The sequence below is a fragment of the Centropristis striata genome, chromosome 11 (assembly GCF_030273125.1).
Source record: "Centropristis striata isolate RG_2023a ecotype Rhode Island chromosome 11, C.striata_1.0, whole genome shotgun sequence".
In the NCBI taxonomy this organism is placed as follows: domain Eukaryota; kingdom Metazoa; phylum Chordata; class Actinopteri; order Perciformes; family Serranidae; genus Centropristis; species Centropristis striata.
In genome coordinates, this window is record NC_081527.1 from 35,660,362 (window position 1) to 35,684,379 (window position 24,018).

At 36.6% G+C, this 24,018-nt stretch overlaps 2 protein-coding genes and 1 non-coding gene across 3 annotated transcripts; 1 reads left to right on the top strand and 2 right to left on the bottom strand.

The window, feature by feature from the left end:
- Nucleotides 1-422: 422 nt before the first annotated feature.
- Nucleotides 423-4,991, bottom strand: bag1 (BCL2 associated athanogene 1). Its single transcript, XM_059344544.1, has 7 exons — nt 4,874-4,991; nt 3,222-3,350; nt 3,042-3,124; nt 2,856-2,969; nt 2,648-2,755; nt 1,834-1,896; nt 423-1,744 (listed from the first exon to the last, which is right to left on the bottom strand). The coding sequence occupies exons 1-7, from the start codon at nt 4,908-4,910 to the stop codon at nt 1,655-1,657; spliced, it is 624 nt and encodes a 207-aa protein (XP_059200527.1). The 5' UTR covers nt 4,911-4,991; the 3' UTR covers nt 423-1,654.
- A 2,504-nt stretch (nt 4,992-7,495) lies between these two features.
- trnar-ucu (transfer RNA arginine (anticodon UCU)) lies at nt 7,496-7,587 on the top strand. Its single transcript is given in 2 exon segments — nt 7,496-7,532; nt 7,552-7,587. It is a non-coding gene; the product is annotated as a tRNA-Arg (tRNA).
- A 424-nt stretch (nt 7,588-8,011) lies between these two features.
- chmp5a (charged multivesicular body protein 5a) lies at nt 8,012-16,797 on the bottom strand. Its single transcript, XM_059345436.1, has 8 exons — nt 16,599-16,797; nt 15,046-15,150; nt 14,905-14,951; nt 14,304-14,397; nt 13,697-13,768; nt 13,209-13,317; nt 10,686-10,801; nt 8,012-8,434 (listed from the first exon to the last, which is right to left on the bottom strand). The coding sequence occupies exons 1-8, from the start codon at nt 16,665-16,667 to the stop codon at nt 8,384-8,386; spliced, it is 663 nt and encodes a 220-aa protein (XP_059201419.1). The 5' UTR covers nt 16,668-16,797; the 3' UTR covers nt 8,012-8,383.
- Between the last annotated feature and the right edge of the window lie 7,221 nt (nt 16,798-24,018).

Here is a 24,018-nt window from a genome sequence, read left to right on the forward strand (position 1 = left end):
AGATAACACACCTATGTAAAAAAATATATATATTTTTTTTTTTTTACATATGTGTATTATCTCAAAATAACGAGATATGATCTCGAAATAACAAGATAACATCTCAAAAAAAAATTTCTTCATTTGCGGTTCAGGGCTTCCATAATTCTGTACATTATGTGTATCATTTTGGGTTTCCACTCAAGTTAGAACAGCTGTATCCTCAACTCCTCTCCCCCTTCTCTCAAAGCTCATTTGCACATCTGTGAAAACTCCACTGAAGAGTCCGTATAAGCTAGTAAACATGTACTTTATGGATAAAGCTGGAAATAAACTGAAACAAGGAGTTTGTTATCACGACTGGTTTGCTTTTACTGAATCATTTGTATTTTGTAGGAAATTAAAGATTAAATTGTGGTCGGAGATGAATCGCCAGCACTCGATTTAATTTTTCAAAGGTTTTATTTTAAAACAAAGGAAAATAGATGTGATGTGTCAGTCTGGTTTAAAGCAATAACAATTCCACAGTTTACACTAATTTCATAGATGTATGATCATGGGATCAGTCACTAGATTAAACAAAAAGGTGCTGATTCTCATTGAATAATACACAAACATCACATGGCCAAAGGTTTGTGGACAGCACTGTGAAGCACTTGGGCTGTTTGAGTTTGGGCTTGTGTTACAACTAACAGTTATTTTTACTTAATTCGTTTTTTTGGTATAAAATGTAAAAATTCCCTTTATTCTCTTGATTCAGTCAAATTGCTTAGGTTTAGGTCCATTATTATTGAATGCAGCTAATCCTCACAAGTGAGAAGCTGGAATTAGAGAATGTTTAGCATTTTAACATGACAAAACATTAAATTATTATCAAAACAGTTGCTGATTGCTTCATTTACCAATCAGAAATGGTTTCAGCTCTTGTTAAGGGTTGGCCTATTAGTTCCAATCACTATAAATAATGTCACATTTTTCTAGTAGCAAATGCTTCTGTATACAAATGAACAGGCTATATTTGTATATTTCAAAATACTTTTTCCCCACTGTAATGTGTTTGACCAGCCTGCAGAGAGCCATGATCTCATCCAACACCTTTGGGATGAACTGGACTGTGAGCCTTATCGCCAAACAGCCAAAATTAGAGTCAATCCCAGAAGAGTGGAAGCTTTTAACAGAGCACTAATACTTATTAATGTCCACATACTTTTCACCTTGTGTGTACAAACTGCCACATGGAACACATGACAATGAGAAGAGAAATATTTCCTCCATGTTACGGTACAGTTTGTGAGATGAACTGGTGAATTTTAACAGTTTTCTTACTGTGGATAATTTGATATTTTTGGTCATGGCATTTCTATTCACCACTATTTTTTTGGATGCTATAAAATGGATCTAATTTAAGAGAACTCTCCAGAGAAGAAAGCACCTCTGATCCTCTCGCAAAGTGACAATATCTCTTTAACCCAGATAAAGTATCCCAGATGAACCCAGCATCAGCACCAACAACCCGTTGCCTCCTGTTCACAGGATTTCCTGTGACGAGGCTCTCTGATGCACATCACAGCAACAATAAATAGACAAGGATTGCATCAACACTTGACACTTTCTGTACACTTTGCATTTGCTCACAGAGCAATGTATAGCACATGATACGGCAGACTTTGCGGCTTTACTCCGCCAGGGCGAGATTTTTCGACTGGATCTTTGATAGGTGGTCTGATATACAAGCCTCTATCTTGTCACACTGGGCCAAGAAATCCTATTGAAAAAAAAAAAGTAATTACACCTTATAATAATTGCAGTGATTTTCAATTAAAACAATTTGATGACTCTGAAAAAGGTTATTACCTGCACAGTCTTTACAAGTCCCTTTTTCTTCATTTTGCAGTCATTGAAATTGTCTGGGACAGTCTGTTAAAAGAAGAAAAAGATCACACACACAGAAATATACACCTGAACAAAATTAGATTAAGCTTTCATTTTTTTTCCAGTCGGTAATCAATGACAATAAGGTAACAAAAAAAAACTGCACCAAAAATATTTAATTATTTTTTGTATTTGAAGCTTCAGTTTAGGGTTTATAATAAAGCTTTGGATTTTATTCTCATTATATTATTTAATACCATAATAGTAGATGATTTTTTTTCTTCTTTTATTTATTTATTCTCTGTTAAGTGTCTTTGAGTGTTTAGAAAAGCGCTATATAAATGCAATGTATTATTATTATTATGATATGAATGTAATTAATGGTGCTGCTGGATTGCTGCCAGATTGCACCATTAATACAGCTTTTAAAAATCTGTAATGGAGACAACAAGGCAAAAAAACTCTTTAAAAAGAAAGAATTCTGTGGCTTTTTTTTGTTTTTTTTGGATTGTTTTTCCTTACTATAAGTATAAGTATTATTGTTATTGCAATGCATACAGTGTCCTTCATGTTTTGTTTTGGTTCTTGTTTCTTTTTTTTGTTTTTGTTTTTTTTTTTGTTTTTGTCTTTTTTGTTGTTGTTGTTGTTGTTTTTTTTGGGGGGGGGGGATTCATACATAAAACAAAAAATTATGTGAGTATTGGTCCAAGTTTTCTTTTGTGAATGTTGTATTTTTGTACATGTTCTGTACTATCAGCGCTCAATAAAAATAAATGTCAAAAGAAAGAATTCTCACCATTGCATCGATCTGCTCCAGGATCTTCATGAACTGTTCAGCTGCTATTTTCACTCTATGATCCAGTTTACCCAACGCCTCTGCCTGCAGGTCTTTGGCCAGGAAGCCCTGTGGAAAAAATGAGATATTATATATGAAATATTAAAGAGAACAGAACAGACCAATGCAGGAACATTATGCATCCTGAGAACCGTAATTGATTTCTTACATTCTTGAGTCCAGTCAACTCTCCATCTACTTTCTCCAGCTTTTTAGCCGTCTGTTCCACAGACTTCTCGATGTCTTTCAGCTTCTTCAGTTCAACTTCTTCCTCGGGACTGTTCTGTTTGTGGATCATTGTTTTAATTAAATATTCAGTCACGCATCAGAGACGTTACACATGTAGAGGTCTTACCCGCTTTCCAATCATCATGAGTTTGCAGCCTTCTTTTATTCCAAAGCTGGACAGACTCTCCTCTGCATCCTTCAGTGATTTTCCTGAAATAACAGGATGAATGAGGCAAGGTTAGAGCTGGGGATATAATATACTAATAAGGTTCGCTTGGATGTGAATGAAAAGAGATGCACAGTCTACCTTTGAAGATGAGTTTCTGTGAAGTTTGAGGAACTCCAGTGACTTTGGTGAGAGCGTCCGAGAGGTCTTTGACAATAGGGCCTTTGCCATCATCCTGACCGCTTACTGTGATGCTGTGCTTAGTAGATCCTAGAATGAGAGAAAATATTTCAACATGTGACCATAAGCACCTGTGTGTGGAAAATATTTTCTAATCTGTTGGAGATTTTCATTTAAAATTATGTGGATTATCTGCATTTAAGCATGGCAATGCATATTTCTCATTTTCACCCTAGTAACATCCATGTGATACTTTGATTCTTTTAAACTGAATAGCAAGTAAGTAAATGATATCCATAAGACATTATGATGGCAAATTATTACAAAAATAGCTTCACAGTAAAGTCTAAAACTGAGGAGAAAGATGTTTTCTAATCTGCCTCATCTGAGTTATATTCCTATCCTTAGATTTACACTGATACACAGATATTTTACATTTGTCAATTTTATTTTATTTTTCTATTTAAAAGACAAAAACAAAACAACTGCTTATTGTTATTAAGCTTCAGTCTCAAATGATCCTACATATTTTCTATTATTTGAATATAAGGTGGAGAGAGAGTGTGTTTGTGTGTGTGTGTGTTCTTGTACTTCCTACATAGTGAGGACCAGAACACGTTTTTAACCAACAGAGTGAGGACATTTTTGCAAAGTGAGGACATTTCAGTCGGTCCTCACTTCTTTGAAGGCTTTTTTGAGATTTCAGACTTTGTTTTAAGGGTTAAAGGTTACATGATAATGGTAATTAACTGAAACTGTATTGTGTGGTTACAAAACTAACTAAAATTATAGTGAAAATGTCCTTCATTTCAACTTTTTTAGTCATAATGAAGATGGAAAATAAATGGAAATAAAGGCAAAATTTACTGTGACCTCTTTTAATCTCCCACCCAACAAATACCCCATTACGAAAAACTACAACTAACACTAAAACTGATAAAAAACTAAACTGAAACTAAATCATTAAAAAAAAAAAAAATACTAAACTAAAACTAGCAAACTCACTCTAAAAACTGATAAAAACGAACTGAATATGAAAACAAAAATTCACAACAAAATTAAAACCAAAGGATTCTAGGATATTTAACAATATATGAACACACAGTAATTATATTGCATTTTTATATAAATGGAAAGGAACATTAACACAACAGTATATAAACAGGTCTAACTCATATTTACCCCAAAAGGATGCACGTATAGATCTTAGCAGTATTTCGTTGGATAACACATTTTGAGGTTTTATTTTTATTTCCCACCCAAGCCTTTAATATAAGCAGAACATTAACTCAATAGATTTCCAATCACAACATGCGTTTCCTGATAAATTACGTTATGCTGCTGTGAAATACAATGTCAGATTTACATAAAACACAGTTAAATATTCGAAGGCAATGTTTCTGTCAGGATGTTTAACCGTACTAAGGCAGAAAGTGTATTAAACTAACTCTTAGTTAATGTTAGATACTACAGTGGAATGTATGGTGATGCTAACTTTAGCTACACCAGCTAACCGCTTACTAGCTACTCGAGCGATGGTTAGTAAACTTACATTTACATCTCTATTTTATCATCTGTTAGTAATCATGTAACATCATACAAAATCTTATTACCGTATGCAACTGTCACTGTTATCGTTTGCTCTGACATTTTGGTTTTAAGCGTCCTTTAATCACAACATGAACCACACCGCTAGTTATAGCTAACTGTTGCTGAATGCTAACTAACTACTTCCGGGACAGACTGCGGTCAAGCCAGCCCCCTGCAGGTTTTACGGTACGTGTATAGACCAGGTATTACGGTAAGCGTGCCTGAGAACTGCCTTCAAAGTAAAAGCAGCGTTCTGTTGAATATCGTCACACTGTTAAAATCATCGCCTAAGTCATTTTTTTTGGTCAAAATTGTTTTTTTTGCCTAAATCACCTATGGTAAAATCGCCTACATCCTCAGTTGATCAGATCATGTGATTTTACCCCTTTAACATCATCACTTCTTTGACAATTTGCCACATTCATAGGCATCAGATCAAGGTTATAATAGTTTTGGATTTTTCATTAGTTTTAGTTTTAATTTCGTTGTGAATTTTTGTTTTCAAACTCAGTTAGTTTTAGTTAGTTTTAAGAGTGAGTTTTCTAGTTTTTGTTTAGTTTTTATTTTTTGAAAATGCTTAGTTTTAGTTTAGTTTTTATTAGTTTTAGTTTTAGTTTTTTGTAATGGGCTATGTGTTGGGTGCGAGATTCAAAGTGGTCATAATAAATTTTGCCTTTATTTCCTTTGGTTTATCCATCTCAGCCCACTAGGGCTGAGATGGATAAACCAATTGGATGATAGTGAAAGTGGATAAACCTACTTTCACTATCATTTTAGTTAGTTTTGTAACCACAAAATACAGTTTCAGTTAGTTATCCTTTTTTTAAAAAACTCTAGTTTTTATTTTTATTTCAGTTAACGAAAATGTTTTTTCAATTCTAGTTTTCGTTATTTCGTTAGTTTTCGTTAACTATAATAACCTTGCGCCTAAGTCATTTTTTTTTTTGTAAAAATACTTTTTTTTGCCTAAATCACATATGGTAAAATCACCTACATCCTCAGTTGATCAGATCATGTGATTTTACCCCTGTAAGATCATCATTTCTTTGAGAATTTGTCACATTCATAGGCATCAGGTAAGAACCCAGCAAAGAAGAGCTAGAGGGAGATTGTTTAGTTATCAGTTTAGTTTATTAGTGTTTTATTGTTGACACTAATATTGGTAACACTTTACTCTAAGGTGTCTACATGAGAGTGACATGAGCGTGTCATAAACATGACATGGGATGTCTCATGAACATTAATGACACTTTGAAGTAACATTAAAGCTCATGATACTTGTCATGTCATGTTTCTGACAGGCTTGTGTGACTCTTATGTAGACACCTTCAAAATAAAGTGTTACCATATCTTGCTTAAGTCACAAAGGCATGTTCAAAAAATTGCCTAAGTCATTTATTTCTCTTAAGTTACATAATTTACACACAGTGTTATTACTATGCCAATATACATCCTTTGTTACATCGTTTTTGAGGGAAATGATCAATAAAGTGTTTTGTGTTTCCTGCAAAACTTGAAAAAATTTGTGTGATTATTTTAACAGGGTGACAATATGATAAGAAATTTCACATGAATTAAATAAATAAGTCTGTCAATAAAATATAAATGCATTCATATATACTTTAAAATATATATGTACAAATTAATAAAAACAATTGCATTAATTCAAAAGAATAACAAATAAATAAATAAAATAAATGGCCATTAAAAAATGAATACAACACATCCAAACTAAAATCTAACTTCAAAATTACGTATGTATGTACGTATGTATGTATGTATGTATGTACATTGGCGGTTCAAGACCAATCTTACTGTGGGGGCCATGGAGGGGCCAGTGTTTAATCAGAGGGGCCCATTAAAAAACGGTAAAGATTATATTCAAGCATTCAAAACCTTTATTTTAGTTTATTTAAAAATCTCATTTAAGTGTATTTGGAAGCTACAAATACATTGATTGAAACAATAAGACTTACCAACAATAAAAAATATTTTTGTACGACAATGACATTTCTCATTTTTGTGCACAATTACTTTTTTTATATTAAAAGTGCAGTATAGTGAAAATGATCTTTTTTATATAAATATACACAAGCTTTTATTGCACAATTAAACTATTATACAATGTACACATTCTGGGTTCCTTTTGTGTACTATGAGATATTGTTTGAACCAAAAATAGATAAAAAAATTCCGTTGTTCATTGTTGTAAATTGATCATTTTATATTAATTTGACACAGGGGCCACAGCAGGGACCAAGGGCTTCTTCACAGGGTTCCCTGTAGGTTCCTCTGCAGAATTGAAAGACTAATTTATTGAATGACTGTTAAATTGCTTTTCGTTCACCGGGCTTTTATTTTGAATGCAGCCCTTACGCGCTCTTACCGTAATGCTTAGTATACATACGTACCAAAACAAGTAGAAGCTGGCCAAACCGAGTTTTCAAAGTGCTGTCTGATGGCTTTACCGCAGTCTGGACGGACAGAAAACAGTTCTTCTAACGTCTTTAACTTTTTACTTCCCTTATTTATCAATATCAACGGAGGAATATACAAAAGCAAAATAGATACATTCAACTGATCACAACAACGTTATATCCAGATGATGAGAAGTTACTCCCCTTGAGCCGCCTCATGTCCCAACTGGCTCTGTGGCGCAATGGATAGCGCATTGGACTTCTAGTCAAGCACTTGAGGAGTGATTCAAAGGTTGTGGGTTCGAGTCCCACCAGAGTCGGACTTTTAAAAAAGTTAGCCCGTTGATTACACGTGTGAACTCTCCTCAAAGTAAGCATCATGGTTCTTCCGACTATAAATAATCAAAATATACAATAGCCAGACCATACACTGTCTTTCTCATCTAACGCAATGTAGTTCTATACTGTTATAAAAGTTAAATAGATACATATTCATCAATGAGCTTTAAAAGGATTCAGCAACAACCAGGCCAGCTGTTTCCCTATGTCCAGTCTTAATGCTAAGCTAAGAATCTTCCGGCTTCAGTCTTATACTTAATGGACATAATATGTGAGAGTGATATCTTGTCTTCTAAGTCCTTCTTCTTGAGTACGTCTCAACAGGAGCCCATAACTCAGTTTTTCTCCAGGTAATCAGTTCCTGGTTAAACCTTTACAAACAACAATTAACCAAACAATTCAAGGTTAAATTAAAACACATCATTTATTTTGCATGTTTTAAATAACCTGCAGACATTTGCGGGAATTATTTCCACAAACAAAATGATAATAACTGAACAACACACAAAACTAGAAGACTAATAACACAAATAAAAATAAACCTGTTAATAATGGTGATGAACGAGACTGACAGGTGTTAGACAGGAGGACAAATGGAAGGATTTATGCTTTTAAAAAAAGGTTTGGTATGTTACAAGGCCACATGCTAGCACATCAGTAGTAACAATACACAACCCAACAGCAGGACAGCTTCGAAATCGTAGTGTCAAATGTTTTGCATACTCTACATATAAAAGTGTTTTCAGTTGAAGTGCAGTTGTTTGAAGCCTTCTGTGTTTATGTGGCAGGAATCTGTGGGAGGCCAAACTCATCCACCAAGACACCGTCCTGAAAACAAAAACAAGAATGTTAAGAAAACATTTACATGACTGAATCACAAGCAAACACACTGACCCTGTTTATACTTGGTTTTTAAAATGCGTCTTGGGTGATCGGATCACAAGTGGACAGACGAGACACATCACTGTTTACACCTGTGGGACTCATGCGTCTCCAAGCGCATCCAACTGACCACTTGTGTGTGAATTTAAACAATAAACTTACATGTTAATGGCCTATTGCAATTAATTTAATCAGCAGGATCATTTGTTTGCACTATAAAATACACTACCGGTCAAAAGTTTTAGAACACCCCAATTTTTCCAGTTTTTATTGAAATAGGTAAGGTTAACCAAAACTGAAAAATAATGTACATTTCAGAATTATACAAGTAGGCCTTTTTCAGGGAACAAGAAATGGGTTAACAACTTAACTCTATGGAGTCTTGGGCTATTTTGTCCATTTTTGAATTCTTTACATGTCTTTGTAAGTCATTTTGTGTCTTTTTTTGGTCATTTTATGTCTTTTTTTAGTCATTTAGTGTCTTTTGGTGTCTTTTTTTGTCATTGTGTGTCTTTTTTTGTCATTTTGTGTCTTTTTTTGTCATTTTGTGTCTTTTTTTGGTCATTTTGTGTCTTTTTTTAGTCCTTTAGTCCAACATAAAATGTGATTTTGAATCTTTTTTTTTTACTTTCAAAACACTATCATGCTCAATAAAGAATTTTAAATGTTGCAAATGTGCATCAATTTCAGAGTACACTGAGACATTAAACTGCATAATTTTCAATTAAATTCTGGAAAAGTTGGTTTGTTCTAAAACTTTTGACCAGTAGTGTATATGTGATCAAATGCGTTCTACAATGGCAAGTGGTTTGAGTCATCTGATCTCAACGCATCTCTGAACCTGTTTACACAGATCCGATCGCCCAAAACACATAAAAACCAAGCGTAAACGGAGTCACTGACATTTCAAGTATTATTACTCTTTTTTTCTCTTTTTCTGCTATATTTGATGGCGGTGAAGATACAGAGTGGAAGGAGGAGAGAGAGGGAAAGACCTGCAGGAAAGGACTCCAAGCCTTCGTGCAAGGACTGAGCCTCAATGGTATGTGCTCTACCAGTGAGTCACGAGACGCCCCGAGTATTATTACTCTTTGAAATGGTTTGTGTTGAACAGTAAAGATTATGTCAGAGGGCATCAGAGCCTCTTATAAACAGCTTAAAAGCCCAAACCAATAGTTTCATACAAATTTTCTACAAAGAAACTTTAAGGACCTATAAAGTAGACCAGCTATTCTCAACCTTGGGGTCGGGACCCCAGTTGGGGTCGCGAGATGATTTCTGGGGGTCGCCAAATCATTTTGGAAGTCAGCTCTGTCTCCACTGTGTTAAAGTGTTCATGTGTTAATGTGTTTTAGTCTTTTTGGTCATTTTGTGTCTCTTTTTGGTAATTTTGTGTCTATTTTGATCATTTTGTGGTCAATTTGTGTCTTTTTTGATCATTTTGTGGTCAATTTATGTCTTTTTTTGGTCATTTTGTTTCCTTTTTTGGTCATTTTGTGTCTTTTCTTAGTCATTTTGTGTCTTTTTTTTAGTCATTTTGTCTTTTTTTTTGGTCATTTTGTTTCTTTTCTGCGTCATTTTGTGTATTTTTTTGGTCATTTTGTGTCTTTTTTTAGTCATTTTGTCTTTTATTGGTCATTTTGTTTCTTTCCTGCATCATTTTGTGTGTTTTTTGGTCATTTTGTGTCTTTTTTGGTAATTTTGTTTCCTTTTTTTGGTCATTTTGTGTCTTTTTAGTCATTTTGTTTGTTTTTTGGGTGATCTGAACTGTGTGTGTGAGATTGTGTTCAGTGAGCGGGGGTCGCGGACAACATGCATGTTAAATTGGGGGTCGTGACTCAAAAAGGTTGAGAACTACTGAAGTAGACAACGTTAGCATATTTCTTTCTGATTTGACTTCTTTATATGTATTTTTAAGACTGCAATTCTCCAATCCCTGCCTTGAGTAAAATTCAGTTCCATTCAATTCAATTTTATCTTTAATGCCCAGAATCACAAATCACAGATTCGTCTCAAAGGGCTTTACAGACTGTACGGGTTACGACACTCTCTGACCTTTGACCCTCTCAGAGGAAAATCCTTGAAAAAACCCCTAACCCCTCCCAGGGCTGACAGACGTGCAATAAATGTTGTTTGTACAGAACAGACCGATATAAAATGTCAGTTACAGTGACCCCTGAGCTCTGAACACTGTTACCTTGTTTGTTTTACTGTCACTGGGAATCCCCTCAGGGATAGACGGAGCAGTTGCCGCCTCATCCAGGTAGGAGCTGTCATCGTCCAGCAGCAGCTCATCTCCCAGCGCATCCAGCTCTGAAACCACAGACACACTGTCACTGCACGACTGGACACACTTTAGTTACCAGGACAAGAAACAAAGTTCTGGCCAGGCCGTTATCCCAACAAGTGATTATTGTGCTTTGCATTTTTTTCATTATTCTATTTGAGTGATCAGTGATGACTGTTACTCTTCTCAATTTACGCCACCTCACTTGGCACAATCATCCACAATCATGGCTTCTCATACCATTGTTATGCCGATGATACCCAGCTGTTTCTTTCTTTCCACCAAATCAAATCAAATCAATTTTATTTATATAGCCCAAAATCACAAATCACAGATTTGCCTCAAAGGGCTTCACAGACTGTACATGGTACGACGTCCTCTGTCCTTAGACCCTCACATCGGCCAGGGAAAAACTCCTTAAAAAACCCTTTTAGCAGGGGAAAAAGAAGAAGAAACCTCAGGGAGAGCGACAGAGGAGGGATCCATCTCCCAGACAAACGACCCCACAGTCTCAGCTCGTATCTCGTAGCTCGCCTTGTGGACATCTCCACATGGATGACAGAACATCACCTTCAGCTCAACCTCCCAAAGACGGAGTTCCTCGTCATCCCACCCCGTCCAACCTTATATCAGCCTATCAATCTTCAGCTTGGATCCATGCAACTTGTACCCACAAGCTCTACACGAAACCTGGGTGTCGTGACTGACGACCAACTGACCTTCAAGGTTCATGTGTCCTCAATTGCCCGATCTTGTCGGTTCTCCCTGTACAACATCAGGAAAATCAGACCCTATGTTACGGCCCCAGCCGTATAGTCTGTGGTTGTGGTTGTGCGTGTGTGTGTTTGTTCCCTCCCCTCAGGCTGCTGGAGAAGGATGATTGGATCGTCCGGCGACCACGGAAGCCAATCAGATTCGGCAATTAGCTGTCCACATCTTTCAAAAGGCTGGATGGAGCTTCAGTCAAAGCACGGCTGGATCTGATGTGAACCGTCGCCCAAACCTTTGTCTGTGCTCGGCATTTCGTTGTATTGAATACTGTGTTTAGTTGTAGTTGTTCTTTTGTACTGTGATACAGTTAAACTGACCCTGGTTTTTTGTTGTTATTTTATTTAGTTAAACCTTTAGCCCGAAGCGTCCTTTTGTTTGTACTTATCTTACTGTTATTTTACTTCTTATTAAAAACACCTCTGTTAAAACCATTACATCTGGTTTATGTTACCTCCTTTTACCCCTTTAAGAGCTGGTGGACGTAACATAATTGGGGGCTCGTCCGGGATCACTTTAAAACCTTGACTGAGCAGTCGACACAACTCCTGGTTCAGGCCCTCGTGTTATCACGTTTAGACTACTGCAACTCTCTACTGGCAAGGTCTTCCTGCTGCACCACCAAGCCTCTGCAGATGATCCAGAACGCGGCGGCACGTCTGTTCTTCAACCAGGAGACTCTGTCACTCTGCTCCTCATCTCTCTGCACTGGCTCCTGGTCACAGCAGCATCAAATTCAAAGCCTTGTCTCTTGCCTACAAAATAGCAACGGGCACAGCCCCTTCTGATCTGAACTCCTTTGTTCAGATTCACAAACCTTCCTGATCCACTACACTCTTCCAATGAAAGACGTCTGGCTCCTCCACTGCTGAAGGCCTCTACGTCTCAAACCAGACTCTTCTCCTCTGTAGTGATGGTGTTGGAACCAACTTCCAAACTCCATCCGTTCTGCTGAGTCCTTCTCAATCTTTAAGAAGAGACTGAAGACCAACTCAACCTCACTTGTGTTGTATTTACTGTCATTTGTACGTCGCTTTGGATAAAAGCGTCTGCTAAAAGACATTGTAGAATTTGTGACAATTTATTTCATGTTTGCACATCATTGTTTAATACTAAATTTTCAGAGCTGTAGTTATTATTATTATTATTATTATTATTATAGTCTTGTTTACAGCTTATTTCATGTTCACTCATCTGTTATTTTCCTCTCTACCTCTGGACTGTTTAGTCTGGAACAATGTGGTTTTTCTTCTTCTGAGAAAACTGTTCTTGCTTGTTTCTCCCTCTAAACTTTTAATTTTACCGCATGATTTGCGTTCCAAATCAAGAGTACAATCCTGTTAAGGCTGCATGTCCAGGCTAAACAGGTGATAAGTGGCAAACAAGGCCAATCCCATTTCAAAAGCTTGGACTCTTAAGGGATGTACCTGAATCTGAATAGGTTATTTGAGATGCAGCTGGACTTCAAGTTATATAATGTTAAATCTAATAATTCCCCATTTTAAAAAAACAAACTAACAGCAAAATATAAATAAATGCAAACATAGCATCATCAGAATACACAATGATTCCCTTCAAACTGAAGACCTATTTCTACATCTTAACTTTAAATTGTTCATGTTTCCAATACAAAACAACATTTTTCAATGTATATTTGAGGTATACCTGCTTCAAGATCATCTTCATCTATCTCTGGAGTGCCGTAGCTGCGGCTCAGAGCCTCTTGAACCTCGTTGGCGTCTTCCATCATGTCCTCCAGTTGGTCCTGTAAATCCTGAAAGTTCAAACATGTGATGTGATCACTTCATATGTCCGATATCTGTGACCAGAACAACTAGAATATTGATTTTCACTTACAGACAATTGTACTTTTTTACTGTTGAAATCAGACTAAATTTGATTAAAGCAGGACTAATAAACCTGTTTGTTGTTCCAAATTGGAGCAAACATTAACAAAAACATAGAAAGGTGAATTATTTTTCCAGCTGGGAAAAAAAAGCTAAAATATCTCAACATTTTATCATATTTAAAGAATCTCTGGCTGTAATAATCTTATTCCTTTGCTAGTACTGACACCTGGTGTGACCTAAACCATTATTATATAGTTACTATGTAATAACAAACTGTCTAGTGGTATTATAAAACAATCATACATCAATCTGGTCAAGTTTGACGTCCTTGTAAGCCCTTTTCATTTCCTTTGCACCGATCTTCATGGCATCCACCTGGGAACAGAAAATAAATTGCACAAGGTTTTCATTAACCCATTGAGGCCTGAAAAATCGCTGGGCGATTTTAAAATAAGCCTCTAATTTTCTGGAAATTCTGGAAAAAAAAGTGTCAACTCTTCTACTAAATAATAGATTTTTCAGCCTCTGTAGCAGATAGAAATGAAATTCAAAAAGTATTTGAGAGCTTATACAAATACTACAAAACGACGTATCCGCTTTCCAGGCTTCAATGGGTTAAGTCACTGGGTAAAATGACTATCAGCACTGGAAATATCTTCTGATTTGAGTCTTTTAAGGTAAAGACACAGAGATTTACCTTAGAAGGATCAAGTCTGAATTTAGAGAGCAATGACTTGACTAAATTAGCTTTCTAGGTAGACAAACATCAAACATTAATTTGCAAAAAAATAAATTCAGTATGACTAAAAGGTTGAGTTTTAAGAAAAACAAAGCAAAAAAACAACAACTAGACCACCTAAAATGAACCCAAACTAATTAGTATTCTTATTATGGATGGTGTGGTTCTCACTGTTGTTTTTGTGTCCTTCAGTGTCTGGATTGTGTAGTTTGCCTGCTCCATATTAAAAGACTGCTGAGCCAGCTGCTCTCTTTGACCTTCATACCTGTTTTAACAAAGAAATGCAGTTAGTTTTAAAGCATTCAAACTCTGCACTGAATAGCTTTTGAAGCTCTGTTTTAATTCGAGCCTCACCAACACTGGATTTTTGAGGCTGATATACAACACCAATTCCAAAGAAAGTTGGGATATTGTCTATAATGTAAATAAAACAGAATGTGATTATTTGCCAATCCTTTTTGACATATTGTCAACAGAAAACTGTACAAAGACAATTTATTCAATGCCAAATCTTTTGTCTTTGTACATATATACTCTGAATTCTGATTCTGATTAATTTTGTTTTTATTTATGTTTTACATAGCATCCAAACTTTTTGGGAATCAGGGTTGTAGGTTGATTTTTGAGAATATCAGTGTCTAAATAACATTACTTGACACAATACTCATGGGCCAACATATACTTTGATACCTATGATTTACTAAAATTGGTCAAAAGTTTTTTCAAGCCATTTTCAAGTAAGAAGTAAAAAGTTTTTCAGTGTAGAACTCACATTCTCTTCTGCTTCAGGACTCTCATCGCCTTCTGTTTCACCATGTTCTGCATTTAAAAAAGGGAATAAATATTGATGTTTTTAAATAAATCTCCATGATTCCTAGTAAAAATAATAATATGTTTGTGTTGTTTGTGTTACCTTCGAGGGCCCATCTCTCATCTTCTTCATCTGATCCTTGTACTTGACCAGTTCAGCGTCTAATCTGCCAATCTTCTTCTCTATGGACTCTGACCTCGCATCCACCTGAGCAAGAAGGACATTATTTAACTACAGCAGTAATACTTTACAGCATAATGGCAAACCAAACACTGTGTTACACACAGTAATCAGATCCCTTACTTAAGTAAAAGTACTACTACCATACTGTGAAATGACTCCACTACAAGTAAAAATCCTGCATTAAAAAACCTACTTAGGTAAAAGTAGAAAAGCATCAGCATCAAAATGTACTTAAAGTATCAAAAGTAAAAGTACTCATTATATAGAATGGTTTCAGACTGTTTTATATATTCTAAATATATTATTGGATTATTATTATTATTGATGCAATCATGTAAGCAATGTTCTTATTTTCTCAAGGTAGGGCTCTTTTTAACCCTCCTGTTGTCCTCGGGTCAAGGAAGGGAGAAGAGGGAAGGACGCAAAGGGAAGTAAAAAAGGATGGAGGAAAGAAGGAAGGAAAGAAGGATGGAGGAAGGAAAGAAGAGAGGAGGAAAAGGAGAAAGAATGGAAAGGAGAGAGAAAGGAAGGAGGATGGAGGAAAGAAAGGGGAGGAGGAGAAGAAAGGAAGGAAAAAATAAAGAAGGAAGGAGGGAGAAAAGGAGGGAGGCAGGAAGGAAGGAGGAAGGAAAGAAAGAAAGAAAGAAAGAAAGAAAGAAGGGAAGGAAAGGGGGGGCGAGGGAAGGGAAGAAGGATAGAGGAAGGAATGGAGGCGGGAGGGATGAAAGAAGGAAGGAAGGAGGAAAGGAGAGGAAATCAGGAGAAAGGAAAGAAGAGAGAAAGTAAAGGAGATAGCGGAAGGAGGAAAGAAAAGAAGGGAAGGAGGGAGGAAAGGAAAGGAAGGAAAGAAAGAAAGAAAGGAGGATAGAGGAGGAAGGAAAGAAGGAAGGAAGGAAGGAGGAAAGAAGAGAGGAAGGCAGGAGGAGGAAGGAAAGAAGGAATAGTCAAAACAGATTGGGTCAATTTGACCCGAAAGGATGACAGGAGGGTTAACTACTTAATATACTCATATAATATACTGTAACTTTAATTGTATCATGTTTTTATGTTTAATCATGTTTTTCATATTTATGTTAATTTTGACCTGAAAAGTAACTAAAGCTGTCAATTTCAAAAATGGAAATACTCAAGTAAAGTCATATATATATATAAAAACATATATCCACTTAGCTCACTCTGTGTGTGTGTGTGTGTGTGTGTGTGTGTGTCTGTGTGTGTGTGTGTACTTTCTGGGAAACAGAAAAGGGGTAGCGAAGTCAGGGGCGTAAAGCCTGAGACAAGGCAGATAATTGATGGTAAATCTCTTTAAACAGTCTAAACCAGAGGAAAGACAAACGAGAGGCGGTATTTATGTTTCTAATAGCAGCAAGTGCTTCATAACTGTAGCTTATTAGCCAGCTAGCTCTGTGTGGTGGTGATACGGTTCCCGTTATATCACGTAAACAACAATACACCCAGCAGACAGTACTCACATTACCGATACAGTCCGACAGATTAGGAGGAGGAGCTTTCGGTTTCCCGCGGCCGAATATTCGGTTCATTTTCGAAACGTTTTGTGGTCTCGTAGCTTTTAAGATTTATTTAGAAAAAGACAAAAAAGCACCAAAGGCAAAATGATTTCTTCATTGAGGACACCAGGAAGCAACGGGTTTGACGCAAGCGCTTCCTATTGGTTGGTGGAAACAGTTGTGACCAATGAGAGGGTTTCTTTTTTAATACGCGCCCGCCCCCATGCGGTGAGCAGGTGAACTGCAGCTGCAGTGGCAGCCTATTGTCCCCGCTGACTCTGCATTCATCACCAGGCTTTGTTACACCTCCCCACTGTACATTTGATTAAATGGGACTTTTAATTATATTTTTTTTTTACTGAGGATTAACATTAACCAATCATAAAGTAAACCTATAATGAGCAATGATTCCCTTTGTGTCCCCCAGACTTACTTCAAAGACTTTCAATTAAAAGAAACCACAAAATGCATTGTAAACTCACTCAAGTACTCAAGTACTGTACTGAAGTACGATGCATTGTGTGTGTGTGTGTGTGTGTGTGTGTGTGTGTGTGTGTGTGTGTGTGTGTGTGTGTGTGTGTGTGTGTACTTCCCACATAGTGAGGACCGGAACACATTTTTAACCAACAGAGTGAGGACACTTTTGTGAAGTGAGGACATTTTGGCCGGTCCTCACTTCTTTAAAGGCTTGTTTGAGAGTTAAGACTTTGTTTTAGGGTTAAGGTTACAATTAGGTTTATATTTGGGTTAGAATTGGGCATTCAGTTGTGATTGTGAAGGTTGGGTTAAGGGTTAGTGTAAGGGGCTAGGGAATTCATTATTCCAATGAGGGCCCTCCCAAAGATAGAAGTACATCACAAAATGGATTTTAAAACCATCAATTAATAGAACAAGGTGTCATGCACTATAATGCAAAACATTATAAAATACAAATGTGCTGCTTAAATATTCTTCATGAAGCAGCCATTTTAGTAATGTTAGGGATTTGTTCTTAGTGACCTATAAGTCCTCTTGACTACTTCGAACTTTCACAGATTTAGGAGTTACTTTTAGCTTTGTGATATACTCTTCGACCAAAACTTTAGGAGTCCTCAGGTAGGAGCTGCTTTTGGCATTAAGATGTTTTGTGAATACAGACCCTTGTCTTTATCCTTCTGCATGATACTTGCTTTGTCTTTTCAGCCTTTTAATTCACCAGGACGACTCTCCAATGGACCATTAGACCACTCACCTTCTGGGAGATAAATATATATTTATTAGCATCTTATCAGCATTTCTAACTGCAGACAATGGCTTAATACAAAGTGAGAAACCCATTAGCTGCATGTTTGCCAAACGGTCACAACCTGACAACCCTAAACTCTCACTAATGTCTGTTATTACTGATAAAGTACATAATACTAATCATATGTTTGCATTCTGATTTTTCCACTACTGTTATAGCTTGTACCTTCTGCAACAAGCAATGGCAGCCAGTTGTTCTGGTGAACAACAAGCCTATTAGACCCTTGTTAGACACAAAAGCCGATTAATGAACATGGCTAAACGTAATGACTTGCTAATGTTCAGAGACCTTGAAAGACAGAGAAAAGAAAAACTGTGGTAATCTCTGCAATTATGGTTAACAGCTCCATCAATTCACACAGGAACAGATTCTCTGGGAACCTGTCAGCTCCTCAAGCCTTTGAGAATTGACAATTATGCAAAACCTTTGTCCCTTCTAATTATGTCCCCCTTTTGGCTCTAATTTGGTCTCCACCAGCTCCTGAGGGAAAATATCAAACACTTAGCTGCTAAATGCTCTGCTATGTTACCAGGTAGTCGTTATCTGTGTGCCAATGTTCAAAGAATACAGTTCATCATTTTGAACTAACCTTACAAAAACATGTTTTGTGTACGTTCTTCTTGCTCCTGTTTTTTAATCAAAGGCCACAGGGAAGACCTTGCTCTGATAACACAAAAGGAGCACTTCATCAAATTCATGATTCAGTGTAAATTTACAAAATGTATCAGTTTGAACATGAAATATACTGTCAATGGACAGTTTTTAATTGAATTTATGTCACAAAGGTTTTGCAAATTATTGCATCCCTTTTCATTGTTACGTTCAAACTTTTTTGGAATGAGGGTTGTGCTAAAAACATTCTTCCTTTTCCAATGTAACTAAAAAAATAAAAAAAAAACACCCACTATACATAAATAATGTTTAACAAACAAAACAAATATGTATTTAAGTCACCATTAACAAAACTGGCAACTCTTGTCATAATTTTAAGAAAATAAAAAATAAAAAATGTAAACGTAATCCTTGCTAAAATATAATTACATATTTTTCAAATGTAATCCAGGCTGATTACAGTCACTTGTGTTTTGTAATATATAATATAATAATATATACTATTATAATCCTCATTACATGTACTCTGTTACATCCCAACCCGATTATGATTGTGATACATTGTGATGTATGTGTGGCTAACAGAATCTTTTTTTAAATCAGATATCACGGTGCTTCTTCATAACAAAGGTCCTCTACTCTAACCTTTGCCCTCACCTTGAAAATGTTCTAGATATATCCCCATGTGCCCCTGAGCAATAAAAAGTGCAGATCCAAAACAAAGAGACACAACGGCAGCAGAAACATATCCATAAGCCCATCACGCAGCGTCTCGTCATTACAAATTCCTCTGCAAGGCCACCAACACAAAACCCCCTCTCAATTATAACAGCAAGCCTTGGACTTCTGCTTTTCAGTCAGAGAGCTCACCATGGAAACACTAACTTTGTGTCTGAGTTGAAGAGAATTAGAAAAACACCAGGGAGGGGGGTTATAATGTGTTGTTTTGTGATGCTCACCAGCTTGATATCACCAAGGGCAGAAATAAAACCCTGCAAAGTGAGATAACATTTTAAAGCTTTAATGTGACTTTGTTGCACGTTCGTGAAGCATGTTTTGACATTCAAAGCTAAAAGATACAGCAAAACATCCAACAGATAGTTAATTTACAATGCAGCAGCACATTATGCATACAGTATTTGGTGCTCAGGCCTGTGCAGAATCCAGCTGATCATGAATTTATTAATGCAATCGTGACTTAATTACAGTTTAGAGAAACGGTTAAGAAACACATACTGTAATTAACAGATGGATGTCTTCGGTAAGACTTCAATATTTTTTTATTTAACTTTTTTATTTAAGAGATAATGCTACAATAACTTTAGGCAGTACCAGTATATACTTTCATATGCTTAAAGGAGGGAAAGGCATCACAAAAATGGATATGGCTAATTGCTGATCTTTTTAGAGCAAGCAAAATAGCTGAGTTCAGTTCAGAGGCCAAATAAGATAAGGCACACAAAACAAGGCACAAAAACACATTTCTTGCTATAACTACTGTATCATTATCGTCAGATTTAAACAGATAAATACATTAATGCTTTGCTCTACATTAAGAAAAACCCTTATAAGCCTTCGATTTGATGAATTCTGGTTGATCTGGTGACTCTTATAAAAGCTACGATGATTCAGAAAACCAAGAGAGTAAATCAGTCACATTTTGTTTTCTTTCTGCAGAGGGAAATTAAATGTTCCAGCACATACAACCCTCGTTTCCTAAATTAGCACCCCTACTGGTGGCAGAAGATCAACATCCTCACACCTAAATGTAACGGTCACAGTTTTAAACACATGGTTATGTTGTGAAGAGTCAATTTAGTTAGGTTTAAGCACCAAAACTACTTGATTAAGTTTAGGAAAAGATTGTGGTTTGGGTTAAAACATTTTTTTTTTCTGTACTTCTGTACATAAATGCGTGACATAGAATGTGATGCAGTTATGTTCATATAAATCAAGGTTGAATTGTGTGTCAATTTGCATTCGTCCATACTTTCATTATACTATTTTGAGTGCATGAGTGTGTTCAAATGGAGAAGGATGCCAAAATGCAGTGCAGTACTATCAGTACATGAATGTTGCACTCTTAATAGTCAAAAAGTTTTTAATGTTTTTAACTGGCCCATATACACCAAACTCCTACCTATGTGGACTTTGTCGCTCTTTATACTACTTTACCTGACTTAGTTTTTTAGAAGCTGGTCTCACAGGAATCCGTGAAATAGCCACGGATTCGCTTAACTCAAAATCCGTGGAATAGCCACGGAATAACTCAAATTTCCGTGAAACTGACACGGATTTCGCTACAATGCAAGTTAATGACAGTCATATCCCGTGGCTATTCCATGGATATTTGTTCCTATTGGTTTGTTCCAAGTCACGTGACTTTCAAGGTCCCGGCAGTCAGAACAAAAAACATGGCGGACAGTTCTCTCATTTTTTGTGAAAAAATCAACATTTTGACTTAATTTCTGCATAAAAATGGATTTTGATCACATTTCTAGCGAGAAATATATGTTTTATTTTCTAAATATTCACTCAGTGAATGTACATTATCACTTTGTATGTTGGAATAGCCACGGGATATGACCGTCATTAACTTGCATTGTAGCCAAATCCGTGTCAGTTTCACGGAAATTTTAGTTATTCCGTGGCTATTCCACGGATTTTGAGTTAAGCGAATCCGTGGCTATTTCACGGATTTCTGTGAGACCATGTTGGTTTTTTAACACACCCCAAACCTTTCCCTATGTGGACTTTGTCTCTCTGTATATTGTGTTACTTGACTTACATTTTTGCTCCCATTGCCACCTAAACTTAAACGTAAAAATCTGCTTGTTTGGGCGAGGACAGTCTCCTTGTGAGTAGCTAATGAAACTGCACTAAACAACAAAGGGCATGTTATGTATGTAATTCAGATACAGTATATTTTAGTCATGCCAGGTGTTTTCTTGGAGCCCTGTAACCCAGTTTTAACACATACTAGTATTTCAGACAAGGGGAGAACATGCCATGTCGACACCACTATGAACAATATTCAACATCTCCATGAGACGTACTGTAGAATTGCAGCTGGAGTCATGTCGGATGTAATAATTGTTTCTTAAAGCTCAAAGTTCAGCTTTGAAGAACACACTGAGCACACCGCTCCGACACCAAAGCTCCGTCAAAGTCAGCCATCTTGTGAAGGAAAAAATACTTTCTTCTGGTGGTGAATTGCAGAGGATGATCCCTGAGAGGTTATTAAATATTCTACATGGGATTACTGCCAGCGATATTCACAAAGTCACAGTACAGCAAAGCACCAAACGACAATTCACGCAAAATCTGTTTTAAAACTATGCTCATAACGCAGTTTGTTCCCAAAATAATCAGGGACAATAACTTGTGCACCAAATACCAGTTGATCTTTATATGCATGGGAGAACTATAATCATCACTTTGACACTTCACAGGTCAGGTAAACTAAATGTGATCAAGCTACATAATAAAATACTTTTGGTTTGTCGTCTTTTATCATCTTTCCATTGCTGATGTCAACAATGTGAATAATAATATGAAAATGTACATGTTTTCACTTAGATTTCAGCTTTATACATATTATACATTACAAACTCTATGCAGTAATTTAGTATCGAGCTGGGATGTGGTCCCAAAAGGCATCTTTGCACTTCACAATTACCCCTAAGCTTTTATTTGAATCCTAATTTTTATGGATATATGGTGTTATTCTATGTTTTTCTAAATGTCAACAAACCCCATTGGGGGAAAAAAGCAAAACCAATAATGTGTTTGTCCGTTTCTCAATATTTCTGACTGCTCTGCCCTTTCTGTAGCACTCAGTCCTGACAACACTTGGTCTCATTCTCCAGTAAAAAAAACAGGTCACATGAATAAAGGGGGAAAATTGGGATTTGTTATGTGTGGGTGGCTCTGTGGTTTCAGAGAATACAAAATCTGATTTACAGTATTTGCCAAACTGATGAGCTTTTCAGTGTTCAGAGCAGAGGGTTGACTCACCTTGTTATATTTTATTTACAAAGTCATTCGTGGCTCTGTTGGCAGTGTGCGGTTAAGTTCCTGACCTATTTTTTCCTCCTACCTTGCCATTCTCTTGTCACTCTGTGCCATCTGTGCTGTCTGACAGACTGACAATAGCATTGAGGTCACTTCTTCTTTTGTTTTAAACCCACTGATGACAAAAAAAAGAAATCCTGTGAATGTTTTGATGTTCGCTAGTTCTTACATCACTTCATTAAGGACTTAGTTCTCTACTGCTACAAAGAGAAGTTGTTTTAATAAATGTTTAAGATAATAAAAAAGGGTGTATATATATATATATCATTGAAAATGTCCTGGGTTAAGCAACCCCCATAAGTTAGCCTCCATAATTTGAGTTAACCAGTAACAACTTTATGGCAAATTTAATGCACACAGTGCCATGGATATGCATAACAGCTCTATCCTGATTGACCGGTAGCTGTAGTTGCAACTTGTCAATCACCAAGTAGCCATGCCCTAAAGCATAGCCTGCTCTATCGGCTATTTTACTCTAAATGGGACCATAAATTACAAAATAAACATAATCAGTTATTGAAAATGACTTGAAACTAGCGATTGAGACCACAAACTCATTATGAAAATGTTTACTGAGGTAATAAATCAAGTTAGAAGTAGGTTCATTTTCTCATAGATTTCTATACAATCAGACTTCTTTTTGCAGCCAGTGGAGTCGCCCCCTGCTGGCAATTAGAAGGAATGCAGGAACTTTGCTTCACTATTCATACCCGGAGTCTATGCCCGCTTCTTTTATAGAGTCTATGAGAAGGTTATTAATATTATATGGCTATTTATAACGTGCATCAGGCTTCGACCACACAGGTAATACCGGTGTCGTGCCAAAAAGTGATTGCCTGCCAGAATCTGATTTCTGGCCGCGGGAGCGCACACGGCAGCCCGTTGAGCGGTAGCGTAAACACGTCAGCTTTTCTCTGGATTAAACGGTCTTAATATGCAGATACATACAACTGTATTATAATGTAATTATAGCAAAGGCATGTGGCTTCGAAAGTTTAACGTTTGTTGTTGCGTAATTATTACAACTGTGGCCAAAAGAAGTGTAGTTTGTAGCGAAATCAGACATGGCAACTACGTGATAGACACGTCTATTTCAGTTTTCACCTCGCAAAAACTGATTGAAGGCATAGTATAGTTACTGAGAGGTTATTTCTGCCTAAATATGACTTGATCTCATTCATGAGCTTCATAATGTAAACACTAGAGCTCACAGGACAGCTTGGAATCCCTTTAAAGGACCATTACAACACAAAATATGCATTTTCACCTGCCAAAAAAAGGTTATTTCTGCCTAAATATGACTTGATCTCATTCATGAACTTCATAATGTAAAGATCTGACCGCTCAACGGGCTGCCGTGCGCGCTCCCGCCGCCAGAAATCAGATTCTGGCAGGCAATCACTTTTTGGCACG

Excerpts from the sequence above, each read along its gene's own strand:
- bag1 (XM_059344544.1), bottom strand. The coding sequence starts at position 4,910 with ATGTCAGAGCAAACGATAACAGTGACAGTTGCATACG. Across the intron at positions 3,125-3,221 it reads ACAGAAACTCATCTTCAAAG|GAAAATCACTGAAGGATGCA; the intron begins GTAGACTGTGCA and ends CTGTTATTTCAG. Across the intron at positions 2,970-3,041 it reads TCATGATGATTGGAAAGCGG|AACAGTCCCGAGGAAGAAGT; the intron begins GTAAGACCTCTA and ends ATCCACAAACAG.
- chmp5a (XM_059345436.1), bottom strand. The coding sequence starts at position 16,667 with ATGAACCGAATATTCGGCCGCGGGAAACCGAAAGCTCCTCCTCCTAAT. Across the intron at positions 13,769-14,303 it reads TGAAGGACACAAAAACAACA|GTGGATGCCATGAAGATCGG; the intron begins GTGAGAACCACA and ends TTCTGTTCCCAG. Across the intron at positions 10,802-13,208 it reads TGAAGATGATCTTGAAGCAG|AGCTGGATGCGCTGGGAGAT; the intron begins GTATACCTCAAA and ends CTGTGGTTTCAG.